This window comes from Cotesia typhae, unplaced genomic scaffold (genome assembly GCF_013202065.1).
Source record: "Cotesia typhae breed Kobodo isofemale line unplaced genomic scaffold, CoteBio_Ctyphae contig_26, whole genome shotgun sequence".
NCBI classification, from domain to species: domain Eukaryota; kingdom Metazoa; phylum Arthropoda; class Insecta; order Hymenoptera; family Braconidae; genus Cotesia; species Cotesia typhae.
Window position 1 is genome coordinate 859262 of NW_027423732.1, and position 18466 is coordinate 877727.

The 18466-nt window shown below is 29.5% G+C and overlaps 1 protein-coding gene across 1 annotated transcript in view; it reads right to left on the minus strand.

The window, feature by feature from the left end:
• Positions 1-1282: 1282 nt before the first annotated feature.
• The window catches only part of LOC141525336 (spondin-1), a 51247-nt gene continuing 34063 nt past the window's right edge, over positions 1283-18466 (minus strand). Inside the window, exons 3-7 of the mRNA XM_074239787.1 lie at positions 11819-12132; positions 11536-11715; positions 4642-4820; positions 3375-3844; positions 1283-2239 (exon numbers count right to left, since the gene is read on the minus strand). Of these exons, the coding sequence (XP_074095888.1) occupies positions 2013-2239; positions 3375-3844; positions 4642-4820; positions 11536-11715; positions 11819-12132 (1370 nt within the window). The 3' untranslated portion in view covers positions 1283-2012. The remainder of the gene's footprint in view (positions 2240-3374; positions 3845-4641; positions 4821-11535; positions 11716-11818; positions 12133-18466) is intronic.

The following is an 18466-nucleotide window of genomic DNA, read 5'->3' on the forward strand; positions in this document are numbered from 1 at the left end:
GCAATTTTGAGCTTTCCGAGCTCAAAAGTCTGATAAAAGTTTAATAAAACACTATTTTTTGAATTTTCAAACCGCAATAACTTTTGAATGAATAAACCGATAGTACCCCCTAAAATCCCCATGAATTTAATTAAAACAATCCGAGCATCCTAAAATTAGCTTACTATATGTTATTGAAGCAAGTACCTGCAAGTTTCCTTTAGATTAACCAGCATTAACTACAAGGATCTTCACGAGTAGCTTTCATCTTGGGGTTAATGTCCCAGTATAACTGCTAGAACTGCTCTTTTATGCTCTAAGCCACTCGTGCAAGTTTTGTACTTCTCACAATGTATATGTGCAAGACAAAGTCTTGTTGTATCGTCAACGTATTATATATTATATACATATATGGAGTATTCTTACACTCAACGACTACTAATTCACTTTTACTCTCAATGTTTACATACACTTTCACTTACTCTCGCTCTCAGCTCACTGCGCTTTTGTCGACGTTGTAATTTTGTTCTTTAAGAACAATTAATGAGCAAGTTCCAAAATTTTATACTTGTATTATATTTATAAAATACTGTAAAAAGAAAAATTTTTTATTTTTAATATTTTAAGTTAAAAAAAATTAGAAAAATAAATTTATTAGAAATTAGAATTCAAATTTTCGCGCGAAAATTAGAATTCAAATTTGCGCGCAAAAATTAGAATTTTAATTTGCGCGCGAAAATTTGAATTCTAATTTACGCGCGGATTTAATATGGAAAGTTAAAAATAAATAAAATAATTTTTTGATTTTTATTTAAGATTTTATTATGTAATATAAATCTTATGTGTTAAACCATACTACATGTGTGTTTAAAATTTAATAATTTATTTTCTTACAATTAATAACTCTAGTGCTATTTCTTACGTATTAATTACAGCTGATTTGAATTATATCGAATATACATCATTTATCATTAAAATTTTTTTTTTATTCAAATTTTTAAAATTTCTGTGAATACTTCGAAATCTTTGGATGTCTTTGGATGTATTATTATTATTATTATTATTATTATTTACTTATTTATATTCATACATATAAATATATTTACCGATTAATACTTGCGTTAATAGTTAATCTGTTTACATGCAAAAAAATAGTCTCGTATTTGTTCAATAATTTAATTAATTATTTTTTGATGATTAAAAAAATATTTAATTACTTCATCTAAATATTTTTATTTGTATTTAATTATTAATTAATTATATTAATTAATTAATAAATAAATTTATTGACCAAAAATACGAGACTTTTATTGTTTATTTTATCATTAATTATCCTGTAATTTGTTTATTTTTAGTAATTGTTATTTATATTATATATTATTAATATTATTATAATTGTTAATATTAATCTTTACTGAGAATATAATACATTCATATCTAAGTACCTCATGATATATTTTTTTTTGTAAAAATTTTTTTTTTTATTCAGTAGAACTTGTATTTTTACTATATAAGTGGATTTATATTTAATCTTGTAAATAAATTAGTGATTTTTTTTTATTCAATTTTATTGATCAGATCTAATACATCGACTAAAATTCGATAACTCACATAAAATCTAATATATTCGATCAGATCTGGTCAAATTTGAATTTTTTCTATCGCACTACAGTATAGTTTTTAATAGATCTCACATATCATTCACGGAAAATTTTTTTACAAGACTGAATATAGTTTTCTTAGAAAAGCTCGAAAGCATCTAAATATCAAGGTACTGATAATTGTTATTTCAATCATTAAAGAATGGAACTTTTACTGTTGAAATTGCAAATCTAAAAGTTTATTCTTTTTAAAAAATTACCCAGATTGTCATAAATGTTTAAATATAATCTAAATTTGTATAACTAATTGAAAAACAAATACTTCTTCAAACTAAAATGAAATTGTAAATAACTTAAATTAAATGCATTTGTCCAAAAAATTTCAATTTTTAAAAATTATATTATTCAAAATTATTCGGTTGTTTTTTTATTTTACCAAGAAAATATATCGACAATCGGTTTATTGTTATTATTATTATTATCAGAGCAAGGAGTGGCGCTTCCACACCATTTTGTTTCTTTAAGTGGCGGACAGGGAGCGCCACCTCGTCGTGGTTTAACAGTAATTTTTCGCACTCGTTGTGTTTCTCCAACTCCACAGCTACGACTACAAGCGCTCCATGCTTCCCAGTCTCCTACTTTGCAGTCCCGAGGAATTCCTGAAAAAAATAGCAAGTATATTAGATCTGATTTTTTATGAATCAATATATCTAAATTATAAAATCTAGCCAGATATGTAATCATATATAATCTGATATTTAAGATTATATATAATCTGATTTTTCAGATTATACATAATCTGATATTTTAAATCGTATATAATCTGATATTTTAAATCGTATATAATCTGATAAATTAGATCTGAATCTAGAAACAGTATAAATCTGATGTGATATGTTACAGTTGACCCGATATATCTGATTATATCAAAATAAAAAATTATTTAAAATCAAAATTTGTTAAAAAAGTAATGAATTTTTTTTCCGTAATTGAAAAGCATATTAAAAAAAAATACTGCGGATGAAAACTCAATGAACTGAATATAAAAAAAAACCATATACAGTATCGTTAATTAAAAAGTCTGTAAATAGAGTAAAAATGAGTATTCATTGACATGAAACAAATATGAAGTTAAAATATGACAATAACAACAGAGCAAATAATAAAAATGATCCATTTGATAAAGCCCTTGAGGCGTTTAATAAATCCACATCCACGACATACGTTTGACTCATTTGATTGTCTATCTGTCTCTTTCTATCCCTGAAATACTTTTTAACCCTGTCATTTCAATTACCCCCCTCTCTCTCTCTCTCTCTCTCTCTCTCTCTCTCTCTCTCTCTCTCTCTCTCTCTCTCTCTCTCTCTCTCTCTCTCTCTCTCTCTCTCTCTCTCGCTTATTTGTAAAATATTCACGATTTGGAAATGAACTAGACCTGAAATTTAAATCCCAGTGGCCCGTCTTGCCCTCGAGTCTGGTATAAACAGAGTGAGGATGTGGACAAGGGATGGAAAAAAAGAAAAGAACCCGCTAGCTAGAGTTTTCCATTTATGCTTCGTAATACGAGAGAGCACGTGTACGTTCAATGGCTATATTTTCTGCGTGGTTGATCAAAGCTGCCTTTAGATCTTTTTTTAATTTTTTCCCTTGCGTTGTAATTTTTTATTACTTCGTTTTATACGATACATTTCCTTTAACTATGTACTTAACACAGTTAATTATTAAAAATAGCTTTTGTAACAAATTACCGTCAAAAGATCTGATCAGATTATAGAAAACTAATTCATAACTTACGTCGTCGAAAATGTTTTCCTTTAGCAAATCGATGCTGTTTCCTGAATTTGTGCGTTTCTTTTGTACTCGTAATAATATTATCGTCACTATAAGACCATGTTGTGTTGAAATCAACGTTATTACTGCTGATATTCACGTCATTTCTATTATTATTATTATTATTTGTAGCATTTGCGATCCTCCGTTGAATATCCTGATAAATTTGCTCCTTCTGGCGTTCCATTAACGCATCAGCACTCTTACGCTGTATGATCTCTTGTCTGGTCCTGGAGTCCTGGCTGTTGGCCAGATTAAAATTCAGACTCGGAATAACGTGATATCGTTGTCCTGGCAAGGATGTCGGGGTAGCTGGAAAACGTGCTCTTGACATTCCCAAGCTGTATGAGGATGCAATGCTATCCATTATAGCGGCTTTATTATCTACTGGATGATCTGTTACCAACGGATTTGTTGGTCCAGATGTCCAGTACCTGTAATTGATCATTAAGCCGTTTGTTATGTTTGTTGAGAAATTTTAATAGCTATCAGGAAATAAAATCAGATCTAAACAAATTTAATTATATGAAGTCAGGAAAATTTTTTTCCGGCTATATATGTGATATATCTGATCATATATATATATATATATATATATATATATATATATATATATATATATATATATATATATATATATATATATATATATAGCCAGATATATCTAATCATATATAGCCAAATATATCTGATCATATATAGTCAGATATATTAGATCATATATAGCCAGATATAGCGAATATATCTGATCATATATTGCAAATATGTCTAATTATATATAGCCAGATATATCTGATCATATTTAGCCAGCTATATTGGGTATATCAGATCTGATCTGCTATATTGGGTACATAACATTTGATTTGATGGTTTTGATTGATGAAATTTAATCTTATACATTAAATCTATCTAGATAAATCTAATATATTGGATATAATTAACCATATTGAAGGTACTATATCTGATCAAAGAAATAAGAGTTGACTATTCATATTTAATTTATTTTTTTTATTTTTTTTTTTTTTAAGTAAAACTCTTAAAATGATAAATCACTAACGAATTTCTCATGGCTGGATAAATTTGTAAATTGCTAGCAGAAGTACTTACAATCTAATAGTTAAAAGTTGGAATAAGCGAGACGTAAAAAAGAAATGTAAGAGTACGGAATAAGTAAAGTACGGGAAAACGGGGAGAAGTAGATTAAGGAAAGGTATCTAGTTAAAACGATTACCTGTATTTCTGAGTGTCCATTTCCTTTCGCTCTTCTGCAATCGCTTCGTTCAAGTCACGGTTTGGATCGATTCCTCTGGGAGTCCCAACTGCTAGATTGTACGGCGACTTATCATTGCTTATAAACTCCATTTCCACTTCGTCTTCGTGATACGTCTCTGTTAGTGTGTATTCCTTCAGCTGCAATAAAATTCAAGAAAATTTTTACAATAAATAATAATAATAAAGCAAAGTGCTGACAATATAAAAGGAAAATAAAACAGCATCATTATTTATTATTGCTTGGGACACTTGCAATTAGTTCAAGACATTTTGAGGTCGACAAAGTACCAGTTAATGGATCTTCGGGGTAATTACAGAGTAACTCAGAGACATCGCTGTCATCGATTGATCAAATGTAGTCCATATAACTGTCGAATATCCAAGAGAATTACATTTGATCTGCATAACTCCTAATTAACTCACCCTTCTACTCAGATCTTACATCCATTCATCAGATATATATATATATGTAAACACTGTTTGTGCATATATATATATATAGAGATTACAGTGAAGAGATAAACAAAGACGCTCCTTCGCACAATATAACTTTAAACTATATACACGGATAAATCTATTTGATTTTCAGCTTAAGAGACTGCTCTCGGATGACGGTTAATTAAGACCGATCTCTAATTAACACATTCAAAGCTTTACTTGTTATATTCGTCTAATTACATTTGATGCCGCATATTCTATTTAGTTAAGACGTCTTTGTTTAACTCTCATTACTATATTATTAAGAGAATAAGGAAAAATTTTGTTTTTAGGAAAATAATTTATAGATAGGGGAGAAGGGGGTCAATTGAACCAAAAAAAGTTTAGTAATTTTTTACTATTCGAATTAAAACTAAATAATAATTTTTTTTTTCTTGGAATGGTAGTTTATTATGTCTACTATCATTATCAATATATAAATTAGACAATAAACAACGTAAATTTTTTAAAATTATTAATTTATTCAAACGCGTCGAATGGTTCAATTGACCCCCGCTTGGGGGCAATTGAACTACTGCTTGGGGTAAATTGAACCAATAATATTTAAAACTCAAACCCGAACTTTTAATAAATAATATATTAATTGTTAGTTGGTAATATTACTGTTGGACCGTTTTAATGCACAGATATTATATTAAATAAATTAAAAATCAATTTAAAAATAATTTTCATTATAAATTTAGTTCATCAAATTGTTAGGTTATTTCCCTGAGTTTTTTCACGTAGAATCAAGATGCGCGCGCATGTCCCATGCTTCTACGTATGGTTCAATCGTCCCCGGGACTGCTGGTTCAATTGACCCCATATAATTTTATAACAATTAATAGTAAATAATAAATAAATAAACTATTATATCACTATAAACAAAGTTGAGGATTATAAAGTATAAGTATATAGAACGAATACAATTCAAACTTTATCAATTAATTGAATCAAAAATTGAAATATTATTAAATAATTTGTCACCAGCCGAAAAAAAAGTTTACATGTCTAAAAATAAAAAAATCTCAATTTTTCAAAATTTATTAATCGCAATGATTTAAAATTTTGATCATATCCAAGTTTAACATATTAGAATCTAATATGACACTGGATATTATCCCAGATTATACTCAGTGATATTTGTGGTGAAAAAAATTTTTAAATAGCTAATATAATCCAGATTATACTGGGTGATATCTAGATTATACTGGGTGATATCTGGATTATACTGGGTAATATCTGGATTATACTGGGTGATATCTGGATTATACTGGGTAATATCTGGATTATACTGGGTGATATCTTGGGATCTATTGACATTTTTATGGATATAAGCTCATCCTGACATGAGACTCATCAAGACCTTTTATTTGAGTACCCACATCAACTTTTCATATATTTATATATATTTACATATATCATATATATGTATATATGAAAAATATATAAAAAATGCATGTGGGTACTCAAATGAAAGCTCTTGATGATTGCAACATCGGGATGAGCTTATTATCATTATTTTTTTTTTATTATTATTATTATTTTGCATAAATTCATGAATTTTAAACATTAATCAATGTTTCATGTTTTGGACCCTCCCTAAACAACCTACACAACTATATTCTCTCAGCGACCATAAATCCTATCGACATGTCTCAATCGTCGATCATCCCCTTACAATCCAATTGTAACACGTACATGACCTACTAATTATTCAACACAAAAAAACCATTGCAAGCCATTAATAATTCTGTCACTGAAAATCAACTCTCTAATCCACGAATCTTGTCTGTATCTCCCAAACTATTAATCCTACGGTAAAAACAAATTAATACATTTTTGTTTAAAATTTAATTTCCTACAAAAATGCATTCTTTCATTTTTCTTGTAGGATCGATAGTTTGCGAGATTATCGCAGTTGAAATTTAACAACTCAGAAATTTTAGTTTTTTGCTCATGAGTGATAAAAGTTAGAGTTATGATAACAGTAACAATAAATAATGAAGGCGCGTAAATGTAATTTAAGATCAGTGATAACACTTTAATTAAAAACAGATACGATAAATCAATGATTGATGAGATTTAAATGTTTAATCGCGATGATATTTTACTATGCAAATTTATAAACGCTGATACAAATGAAAAACTAGAGCGCTATATCAACGATTTCACGTGATTAATAGTTATCTACGTCTGCGGGTTACATTCACTACATTTATCATACGTCCAATTTCATTTAATGCTTTTTTTTTATTCTATTTTTTTTTACGTTTCATAAAACAACAAAGAGACACAAAAATTTACCTACAGTTTGCGGTAGTTAAAAGTATTGCGTACAGCCGTAAATATATGTTTTTTTTTCTAAACATACTCCCTTGTTATTTAAAAAAAAAAAAAAAAATTTTTATTTCTAAAATAATTTTTTTTTAATAATTAAATTTCTATTTTAGACTTAAATCTTTAGAATTAAGTTTCTAAAAGCGGACAAAATTCAGAACCATGCGACACCTACCGGTGATTTTAGAAAATATTTTTAAAATAATTTAATAATTAAAACTTTTAAATTAAATTTCTAAAAGCGGACAAAATTCGGAACAATGCGACACCTAGTGGTGACTTTAGAAAATATTAAAAAAATTTTTTTTTAATTAATTCCGTAATTTAAAGTTAAAATTTTCTAATCAATTTTCTAATAGGGAACAAAATTCAAAACCATGCGACACCTAGCGGTGATTTTAGAAAACATTTTTTAAATCAATTAGTAATTTAAAATTGAATTTTTAAAATTAAGTTTCTACAAGCGGACGAAATTCGGAACCATGCGACACTTAGCGGTGACTTTAGAAAATATTTTTAAATTATATTTTTTAATTCATTCAGTAATTAAAATTTTCGAATTAACTTTCTAAAAGCGGTAAAGTATTCATAAATTTTTTTTTTAATCATTTGGTAATTCAAACTTAAGACTTTCGAATTAAGTTTCTAAAAGCGGACGAAATTTAGAACAATGCGACACCTGGCGGTGACTTTAGAAACTATTTTTTTTTACTCAAAAAAAATTCTACTTTTTGAATTAAATTGTAAACATTTTTTGTATGGTTAAATTTTAAATCATAAATCGAGTCATAAAATCAAGAAAAAATTTTTTAGACCAATTTAAAAAAGAAATAGATTTTTGAAAATTAGAACTCTGAATTCTGGATTAAAGTTAAATGAAGAAAAAACTTAAAATGTCAAAAATAATTTTTAAAAAATAAAATTTAATCTTTAATAAAATTATATCTCGAGTTTGACCAGACTATAAACCGTCTAACGTTAGAAAAAAAGGTAATTAATAACCCGGACGTAGTAAATTGACTAAATAGACATATGATACGAGCAGGGGCTGAATTAACAGCCAGCAAATGAGTTTACGTTAAATCCGTTTATTGGGACGGTAGATGATGGTTCGAGGCTTATAGTATAGTTTCATGGCTCTCATGGCTCCTGTGATGGTTCGCCTCCGGGCACGGGCTCCTAGACTCACACACAGTCATATATTTAGATGCATATATATAGTAATAGAAAGAACACTAGGAATAATAACATGTGGGGAAACGTTATTGCTCAGTAGCCTAATCTTGCAAATCCTCTGCCCTACGGTCGTTCGGAGCGTCAGACTGCGTTTATCTGTTACCGGATAGTAATTCGACGTTAACAGTCAGCCTACCTCTTCTATTACTCTATCTACTGTCTACCATCTCTACTAGCCATCTCTCTAACCGCTGCCTCGTATCAACTCAATTTAGATTTATAATTATTAATTACCTTCTATTTTAATAATTTTATATTAAAATTATCTACTGTACACTACGAAAATAAATTTTAATAAGTTAAATACAAATAAATTACAAGAGATCAATTTTATTTAAAATTCTATTTTAAATCTCGTTTAAATTTTCCCGCGGAAATTATTTTTTCAAATTGAGCGCCATCTGTCGTTCCGATAAGTGAATCATAAAAAAGAACTAATTAAAGACTGTACAAAACTTCAAATTTAAATTCCAAATTTTTGAGAAAAATTTGGAAATTTTATTTTTCCAATTTTTCGTAAAATTTTCTATTTTTCTGGAATTTTTTTTAGAAAAATTCTACTTTTTCGTGAAAAATTTTTTAAAATAATTTTATTATAAAATTTTGTTTTTAAAAAATTTTTCAAAAAAAAAACAAATTTTGTATTATTTAACAAGTGTGTAAGCAGTTGGAATAATATATATTTTTTAATTTGTCTTATGACAATATTTTCAAAGAAAAATCTGATATATCTGATCAAATCTGATATTTATGATTAAATCTGATATATCTGATCAAATCTAGTACATTTAATCAGATTTGTTATATCTAATATATCTGATCAAATCTGATATATCTGATCAAATCTAGTATATCTGATCAGATCTAATCTGATCTGATATATCTGATCATATTTGATCTGATATATCTAGTCAAATCTAATATATCTGATCAAATCTAGTATTTTTGATCTTGAATAACACTAAAAATATCTAAATTTATAAAAAAAAATCCAGATACAAATTCCGTTTTTCTTTCGCCCAGAAAATGAATATAATCAAAAGTAAACAAGCTAAGAGGGTACGTGATGGTTAAATAGCCTTGTGATTGACAATTAAACTAGCAATACGTTGCAGAGAGCAATAGAGCAGTAATAGTTAATACGACAATCGCGCCTAAATGCTCACAATCGCGATATACAAGGGTATTAAGTGCACACAAGATGACGACGCTCTGATTATTGATTATCGATTCAATTCAATTATTTTAGTACATTAAATATAAATGCACATCGTGGATAAGAGACGCCCTGACATTGATAATTCTCTTTGTTATTACCTTCAACTGGGTCTTCAGAGTCGTTTTTTCCACTCGCGAATCAAGTATCGATCATATCGCATCGTATCGGACTGAGTGAAGGCGCTTAGACCACTCTAGAGCTATTCTATCTCGAGTCTCAAGATCCAATCCTCTTTACTTTTCAGATTACTCCGCTGAGCTTTTCTATTTATTAATTTTTATTCTTCGATAAATGAAGATACCAATCATATTAGCGATATTGAATCGGGGATTTTTAAATTTAATTTTTAGACTTAAAAAAAATTATTTTTTTCACATTTTTTAAAGTCGCCGAAACCAAAATGACCCCTTAATTATCAAAAACTGAGCTTGCAGAGTTTCAACTTGTCGTCATGGACTCGATTTCGTCTACTTCTAAGACAATTCTGCTGGGAGGTGCCAAGTCTGCGTAATTACGTGCTTAGATGACCGAAATCTCGGTATAGAATATCTGGAGAGCCAAATCTCGGTGGCTTAAACTCAATGGCGTTAAACTGGCACGTGTCCACGTCCACTTCAGAGTTGACTCTCGACCCTAGAGCTTGTTCTAATCTCAAGATCCTCGGAAACTCGAGAGTAACCTGGTTACCGGCAATACTCAGAGGCTCCAAGGGCCACTACCGGTACTTTAATTCGTTACGCTCATCTAACTATTGAACGTATTAACCAACAGAGCAGTTGCTTCCAATTGTTGTTAACTGCCAATTATTTGGAGTTTGTTTCCTTTAAAGGTCAGTTGGTGATTGCTCGCTTGGAGATAAAGTTTCAAGTGTTGAAAAAAACACTGAGAAAAGCGGAAAAGTTTAAATTTGATCAGACATATCAGATATATTTGATCTGATCAGATATATTAGATATACCAAATCTGATTAAATATACTAGATCTGATCAGATTATCAGATCTGATTAGATATATCAGATCTGATCAGAAATATTAGATCTGATCAGATATATTAGATCTGATCAAATATATTAGATCTGATACATCAGATATGATTTATCATATCAGATATATCAGATATGATCGTATATATTAGATCTGATCAGATATATTATAGACATAAAATCTGATCAGATATATCAGATCTGAACAAATATATCATATATGTCACATTTGATTTATCAGATATGATCAGATATTTCTTATATATCAGATATGATCAGATATATAGAATTAATCAAGAGAAATTAAATTTAATCAGATATATATTAGATATACTATATTTTATAAAATATATCAAATATACTAGATTTTATCATAAGAAATTAGTACCCAGGAATTCTAAATTAGAAATTTAATTTTCTTTCAATAAATAACATTTAGGTTGATTAGTTCAAGGTATCTCCGACAAAAGCAATCCTCTAAAAAAAAAAAAAAAAAAAAAAAAAAAAAAAAACAAAATTTCATTGAAATCCAGCAAAGGCAAACTAAATGTTTTATCCCCCCGAAGTAATTGAATTTGTATTTTTTTAGTTGACTAACCTTGGTAAAGGTCAGGGTGGCAATTGGCGGCAGTCGTGGTAGGTTTGGGTAATAGAAACTTCCAGCTGGATGTGCAGGATATCGTGATGTTATTCTGTAAGCAATCCCCTGGGGGTTCGTCGGCCAATTTGCCGCCGTAAAGGTAAAACCGTTGTCTGTACCGCCGTCCAATGGGTCTAGCTGTATAAAATAAAACATTCAACTTTTATCTTGCTACTTTTTTTTATATTATTATCCAGCCAGAGGTGGAACCAAGGGAGGATGTATATAAAAGATACTTTACCTCAACAGTTACGGTATCAACCCAATTACCCTCCACGCAGAGCTGGAATGAGTCGACTCCCACAAACCAATCGGGACTTGGATTTATCCTCGCCATCATGCTAACCAGGGTGTGATTACCATCCAGAAATGCACGTGTCACGGTATTGCCCTCCCCTTGGGGTATTCCAGGGCCTCCAAAGACGTCCAGGATATTAGGGCTGTCTCCCCCAGTGTCCAAGCTATCTGTGCGCCCTGTTTCTACGTACTGCATTGCTCCAGGTGATAATCGCTCGCCTAGATGGTATAATGTGTACGTTGAATCGTGAGTTCGTCCTGGAATTATAAAATATTGATTTTTTAATTATGTAAATACATTAACCTCTCATAACTTTTGAACAGCTCCACCGATTTCATCGCGGTTGGCGCCGTTCGAAAGAGCTTGACCAAATTTAACTTCTGAATACAATTTGGACCGATTCGCACCAGTAGATTTTGAGAAATCTCAAAATAATAAAAAAAAAAATTTTTTTTTGTGGTTTTTTTTATATAACTTTTGAACGGCTTTACCGATCAGTTTCAAAAATTAATCAGGTCTTAACATAAAAAAACCACGTCGATTGCCGCCAGGCCGGTCAAAATCGGTTGATTCGTTCGTGAGTTTTCTTAATTTTTATAATGCCTAATGGACTACGCGCGACTACGCACTACTACGCACAATTAAAAATTCTATATCTCGATAAATATAAGAGATAGCCTTACAATGTCGAAACATTTATTTTAGGAAATCGTCTGAACTACAATTTTGATCTCTTATGATTTATTCGTAAAATCAACCCTTTCTAAGTTATGGCTACTTAAAAGTATTATCAAATTTTAGCTACCTACTTAAGAGTTTTTCTATGTTTTCATGGATGAAAAGTTTCGATATTTTATAATAATTATGAAGAAAAATCAGAGTTTAGCATCTACGATGAATAATAGCTGACCTTAATGCATTTATATTTATTAAAAATATAAAAAAGGGTAGTTTAAAGGGGTCGTTGGTGATTTACCGACAAATATAATACAGTATCCTAGAGTATGACGCGTATATAGTAACTCATATCCTACAAGAGACCGGAAGCTGTGTGAGATAGTCAAATTAATGCGGTGCCTCGAATTTATGGGCAATTAATGCACCTCTCAACTCTCTACTACTCATTCTGGTATCTTCAGTCTCCTCATTCTGCAACATCATAACCACCCCGACTACTTTTATTCTTTCGGAATTTTTTTTTTTACATAATAATTTTTCGCTTCATCTGTATTCAACAATTTTTCTCCCCGTCCACTCTTCTTCTCTTCTTTGCGGCTCTAGAAGCGAGCTTTGTTTTATCCTCGTTGCTCCAGGACTACTAGACGTTATCCACGATAATAATTTCATTTTTAAGAGTCTACAGTTTTATAGGACAATAAAAAATAAAAATTACTGCTAAACAAATGACCGTATTAAATTTGTAATTTCATGCGCTAAATTTGAAATTCAAATTTATTGAGGTTCGATATTATTGCGCGAAAAAATTATAATAATAAAAATAAATGTTACATATCCACACAGCAATTTATTTCAAGGCTTTTCGATAGTTGTTAGTGGCTTTTTCTACCTATGGGTCTTGCTCCATATACTTGTAGCAAATTCAATTGACAAGTCTTGAACAAGCCTTGTACAAGAACTTTGGACCAGATTATAGCTCAAGATTTGTGTAAGAAAATTGAGAAAATCTGAAGATGCTTATCGATAAACTAACTATATCAATTCTTGAGAAAGACTGACACCAGAAGAAGCATGCTGAATATACTTGTGCAAGACTTACTCAAGATCTGCTCAAGATCAAATGTTTTCGAATGACCGTTCGCATCATTCTACCCCTTCTATATTTACTACAGGATCAGTGGATCTCATTCAGTTTAACCTTTTAGAGTATCGACCTACTGTTTTATCGATCAAGACAAAATTATTTTAAAATAACCACCACTGAATCAATATATCTTCAAGTAGTGGAGGGGAAAAAGTGCTATAAAATATATAACGCATCATGCATCTTGAGCAAATCTTGAGCAAGTCACGCTTCAATATTTGCTGTTAGTTTTTGGTTCACAAATGCTTTAGAAATGAACAAATTACTGAGAATTACGGATCTTGAGCAAATCTTGAGCAAGTCATGGGTAAGTGTCTGTTGTGAGTTTATGATTAAAAAAATCCGTCAGAAAGTTTTTCAATGCACCTTGCATTAGACTTGTCTCATAATCTTGCACAAGATTACTTGAGCTAGTTATATATAAATCTTGAAGCAGTTCTTTCTACATGAACTTGAGCAAGACCCATATGTAGAAAAAGATACTAGCAACTAGGGGTTTTGCTCAAGACACTGGCACCTAAATCTTGCTCAAGCACATGTTACCTCTTTTAAAATGATAAAATCTCAAATAAATTAATCATATGGTTGATAAAGCCTTGAAAAAACAAATTTTAAAAATTTAGTTCTTAAAATTTCTGTAAGATGGCGTTGCGCACCGGAAAAGGTACTACGTCACTCTCCCGCCAAAATTCAAATAAAAAAAAAACACTTTTTAATAGATACTAGAGGTTTTGCTCAAGACACTGACAACTAAATCTCGCTCAAGCACTTGTTACCTAGGTATACTAGAAATTATCAATAAATTGACATATATACAAACATCTAAATGTATGTAGACGACAAAGTTCAGTTAACCGCGAGGAATTCATGCCCTCGGCGATTTCAAAGTACGTTAATCTGCATCCCCCTTGGCGATCGATTCGTTCACTCGTCTGGAATTTATTAGCGGGTTTTCGGATATCCACAAACTCATCCACCCCTTCCGCAGCCTAGCGCCCCTCACCACAACTCCATCCTCCCGATCTTCTTCGTTCTCATGTTTCAATCCTGTAATTCCATTTCTACATACTATCTTCCTATTGCTTCATCTGTGGATTTCCGCATAAACCCTTTCAATTACACTTTTTTATATTTTAGTTCCTTGGGATGCCGCTAGGCCGCGCCGAAGGATTAATTCTTCTCGCTTGAGGACTTGGCATTAGATTTAACTAAATAAATAAGGAGCTGTAAATTTTTTTTCTTTTTATTTTAGAGTGATTAATTATTGAAGATAGGTCTGGAAGTATGAATAATAATAATTCAAGCTAAAAAAGTAAGAAAATAATTAAATAAAATAAATATATTTATTTTATTGACGCAAACATAAATTTTAAATTTAAACATGGACTTTCTACAGTATTTCTATCAGTGACGGTATCTCCAAGTCTTCCGGACGCGCATTGGCTTCCCGTGTCGGATCTTTTGATGTATTATTCAGAATTCGTGAGCTGCGACAGAGATTGGACGCGATATCGAGACTCCTAAAATATATTCAAACACCGTTTTTATTTGTGACGCGAATATTTTCTCAGATTTAATAAGACCTGCTTATATATATACAAAATATGAACTTTTCAATCAAAATAATTTCATAAAAAATCTACATCGAATTCACTAAGCTCGACTTTTTTTGGCTAACTACGTTTCTTGTTTTTTAGCTGCCTTAATGTATACATTTGTGAATTATAGTAGACGATTAATCCATCAGTGAGTAAGAACAGTTACTTCTTGAAAAACATATATACATGCTTACAGTTTAAGACATACACTGGCGCCATATATTTATAGACTGACCTAATCTTAAGCATACAAAAATAAAAAAAAAAAACTATTTTTGCTTTTCATTCACATTGACGTCATTTCTTACGTAAAAATTGAAATATAGGTTTTCATATGTCATCAAATATATTTGATTAGAATCAGATGCATTAAATATGATCAGATCTATAAGGTTTTAATATATTCAAACTGAGTGAATATATTAGTTATCACTAATCTGATAAAATATATCCAATATCACAGATCTTATCACATATTACTAATTAAATAGTATGTATAATACTTTAGATCTGATCAAATTCATCAGATAAATTCGATCTGATTAGATTTATCGAATTTAGATATTACAAATCTTTTATAATCTGTAAAATCTGATTAAATAGTTTTGATCTGGTAAATCTGATCAGATCTATAAGAATTTGTATCATGTATTTAATGAGATTGATATATCAAATGTATTAAATCTGATTAAATATACTAGATCTGATCAGATATACTAAATGAGATAATATATATAAGATCTGATCAGATATACTAGATCTGATTAAATATATTAGATTTGATCAAAAATACTAGATCTGATCAGATATGCTAAATCTGATCAGATATATTAGATTTGATTAACAAAAAATACCAGATCTCATAAGATACGCTATATCTGATCGGATATACTAGATCTGATTAAAAATACTAGATCTGATCAGATATATTAGATCTGATTAAAAGATTCTAGATCTGATCAAATATAGTATATCTGATCAAAAATACTAGATCTGATCAGGTATGCTAAATCTGATCAGATATATTAGATTTGATTAACAAAAAATACCAGATCTCATAAGATACGCTATATCTGATCGGATATACTAGATCTGATTAAAAATACTAGATCTGATCAGATATATTAGATCTAATTAAAAGATTCTAGATCTGATCAAATATAGTATATCTGATCAAAAATACTAGATCTGATCAGATACGCTGTATCTGATCAGATACGCTGTATCTGATCAGATACGCTATATCTGATCAGATATACTAGATCTGATTAAAAATAGTATATCTGATCAGATATACTAGATCTGATTAAAAATAGTATATCTGATCAGATATACTATATCTGATTAAAAATACTAGATCTGATCAAATACGCTAGATCTGGTCAGATATATTAGATCTGATCAAATATGCTAGATCTCATCAGATATACTAGATCTGACCATATATCTAAGAGCTTAGCAGATATACTAGATCTGATCAAATGTATTTAATGATCCATATCTGATCATATATATTAGATCTAATCAGATACATCAGATATATCAAATAAATTTGATCTACTCAATTATATCTGATATAGCTAAACGAAATAATTGATATTAATTATCGACCAACGATTCGATATATAACGGAAGAACGCACACCGTATACTTCGATTAAATAAAATAAACGGGGGATAGAATAATTTTATTATACCGCGATTTCGGCGGGTGAAAATGAAATGAGAATAAATGTAATGTGTGTTCCGCGCAATTTACGAAAATACAAATAACGGTAGACCACAAAATTCACAAGGGACACAAAGGACAAATAGACCTGTGTCGGTTCAATCATCCATGATGATGTTCACAATGACGAACGTTACAATGCCGTCACTTTACTAATTTCATACCTATTCAATATTTGTTATTTTATTGACGTCAAACAATTCTTGACTCTGAAATAGTAAATGTGTGTTGTTTTATCATTTGAATGTTAGTCTTTGTTAATTTATTTATTTTAATAATCAATTTTATTTACAATTCTTAATTTTTTTATGGGAAAATTGATAATTTATTTATTAATTAATTAAAAAATTATAATACTAAATATTTTGTTTTGCGTTTATATTTTTTTGTAGAGATATTTTGAAACTTGATGATATGTTAATTTAAATTTCCGCGAAATATATATTCTGTTTGTTCATTTTTCATTTCCGTTTGTATCTGGTGGCAAATAAGCCCGCGCAATAAACTGACATTATGTAGAGAGTATAGAAAGCCAAGTAGAGCAGAGAGGTACCAAATAAAGAAGCTATTTCAATTTTTTTTCTTTCTTCATCTATTTCATTCTAACCCCAACTCATTTTCTCTTTTCCTCTTTATTTCTTTTACCCTCTGTTCTAAAGTTTCCAACCGCAATCAGTCTTGCATTCATGATCTGGATTTCGGGATCTACAATCTGTACAAACTTTTGTTTTTTACGTCTCATAAATTTAAACTTAAGCTTTCGCTTTTTAATGATTTTTTTTTTAAATAAGTTTGATTAATTATTATGATATGTCAATTTGCAGTAAATATGCAAAGAGATAAAATAAATACGCAATAGTTGCCATAATGTATATTTCATATGGTTTATGTCTGAAAATAAAATAGAGTTTGTATTTGAAAGCTTATAAGAGAGATGAATAAATAAAAAGGATGGAAATGACAGAATGAAGGTAAAATTGAAAAATTGTCTTAGGATTTTTTATCAGATCTGCAGAAATTTGTTGTTCAATATTTTCATGACACTTTTCTGAGTATTCAATCATTTTATTTGTCCAAAATAGAAAAAAAAAAAAAAATAATTTTATAAGTGATTTTTTTTTAATGCTTCTGACAAATAAAAATTACATATTGAAGATTTTCTAAATTGTAAGCACAAGTTATAAAAAATATATATATAATCTGATATAATCTGAAACATAAGGTATATTAAATCTGATCTGGTACATTGAATTTAATTGTGTCTATCAGATCTAATCTGAAAAATTAAATATATTAAATCCGATCTGAAATTTAAAATCTGATCAGATTATTGGACTTAGATTTATCAGATTTGATCTATAACATTAAATCTATTCAGATATATGAAACGCAATCTGAAAATCTAAATCTGATCAGATTATTGGAATTAGATTTATCAGATTT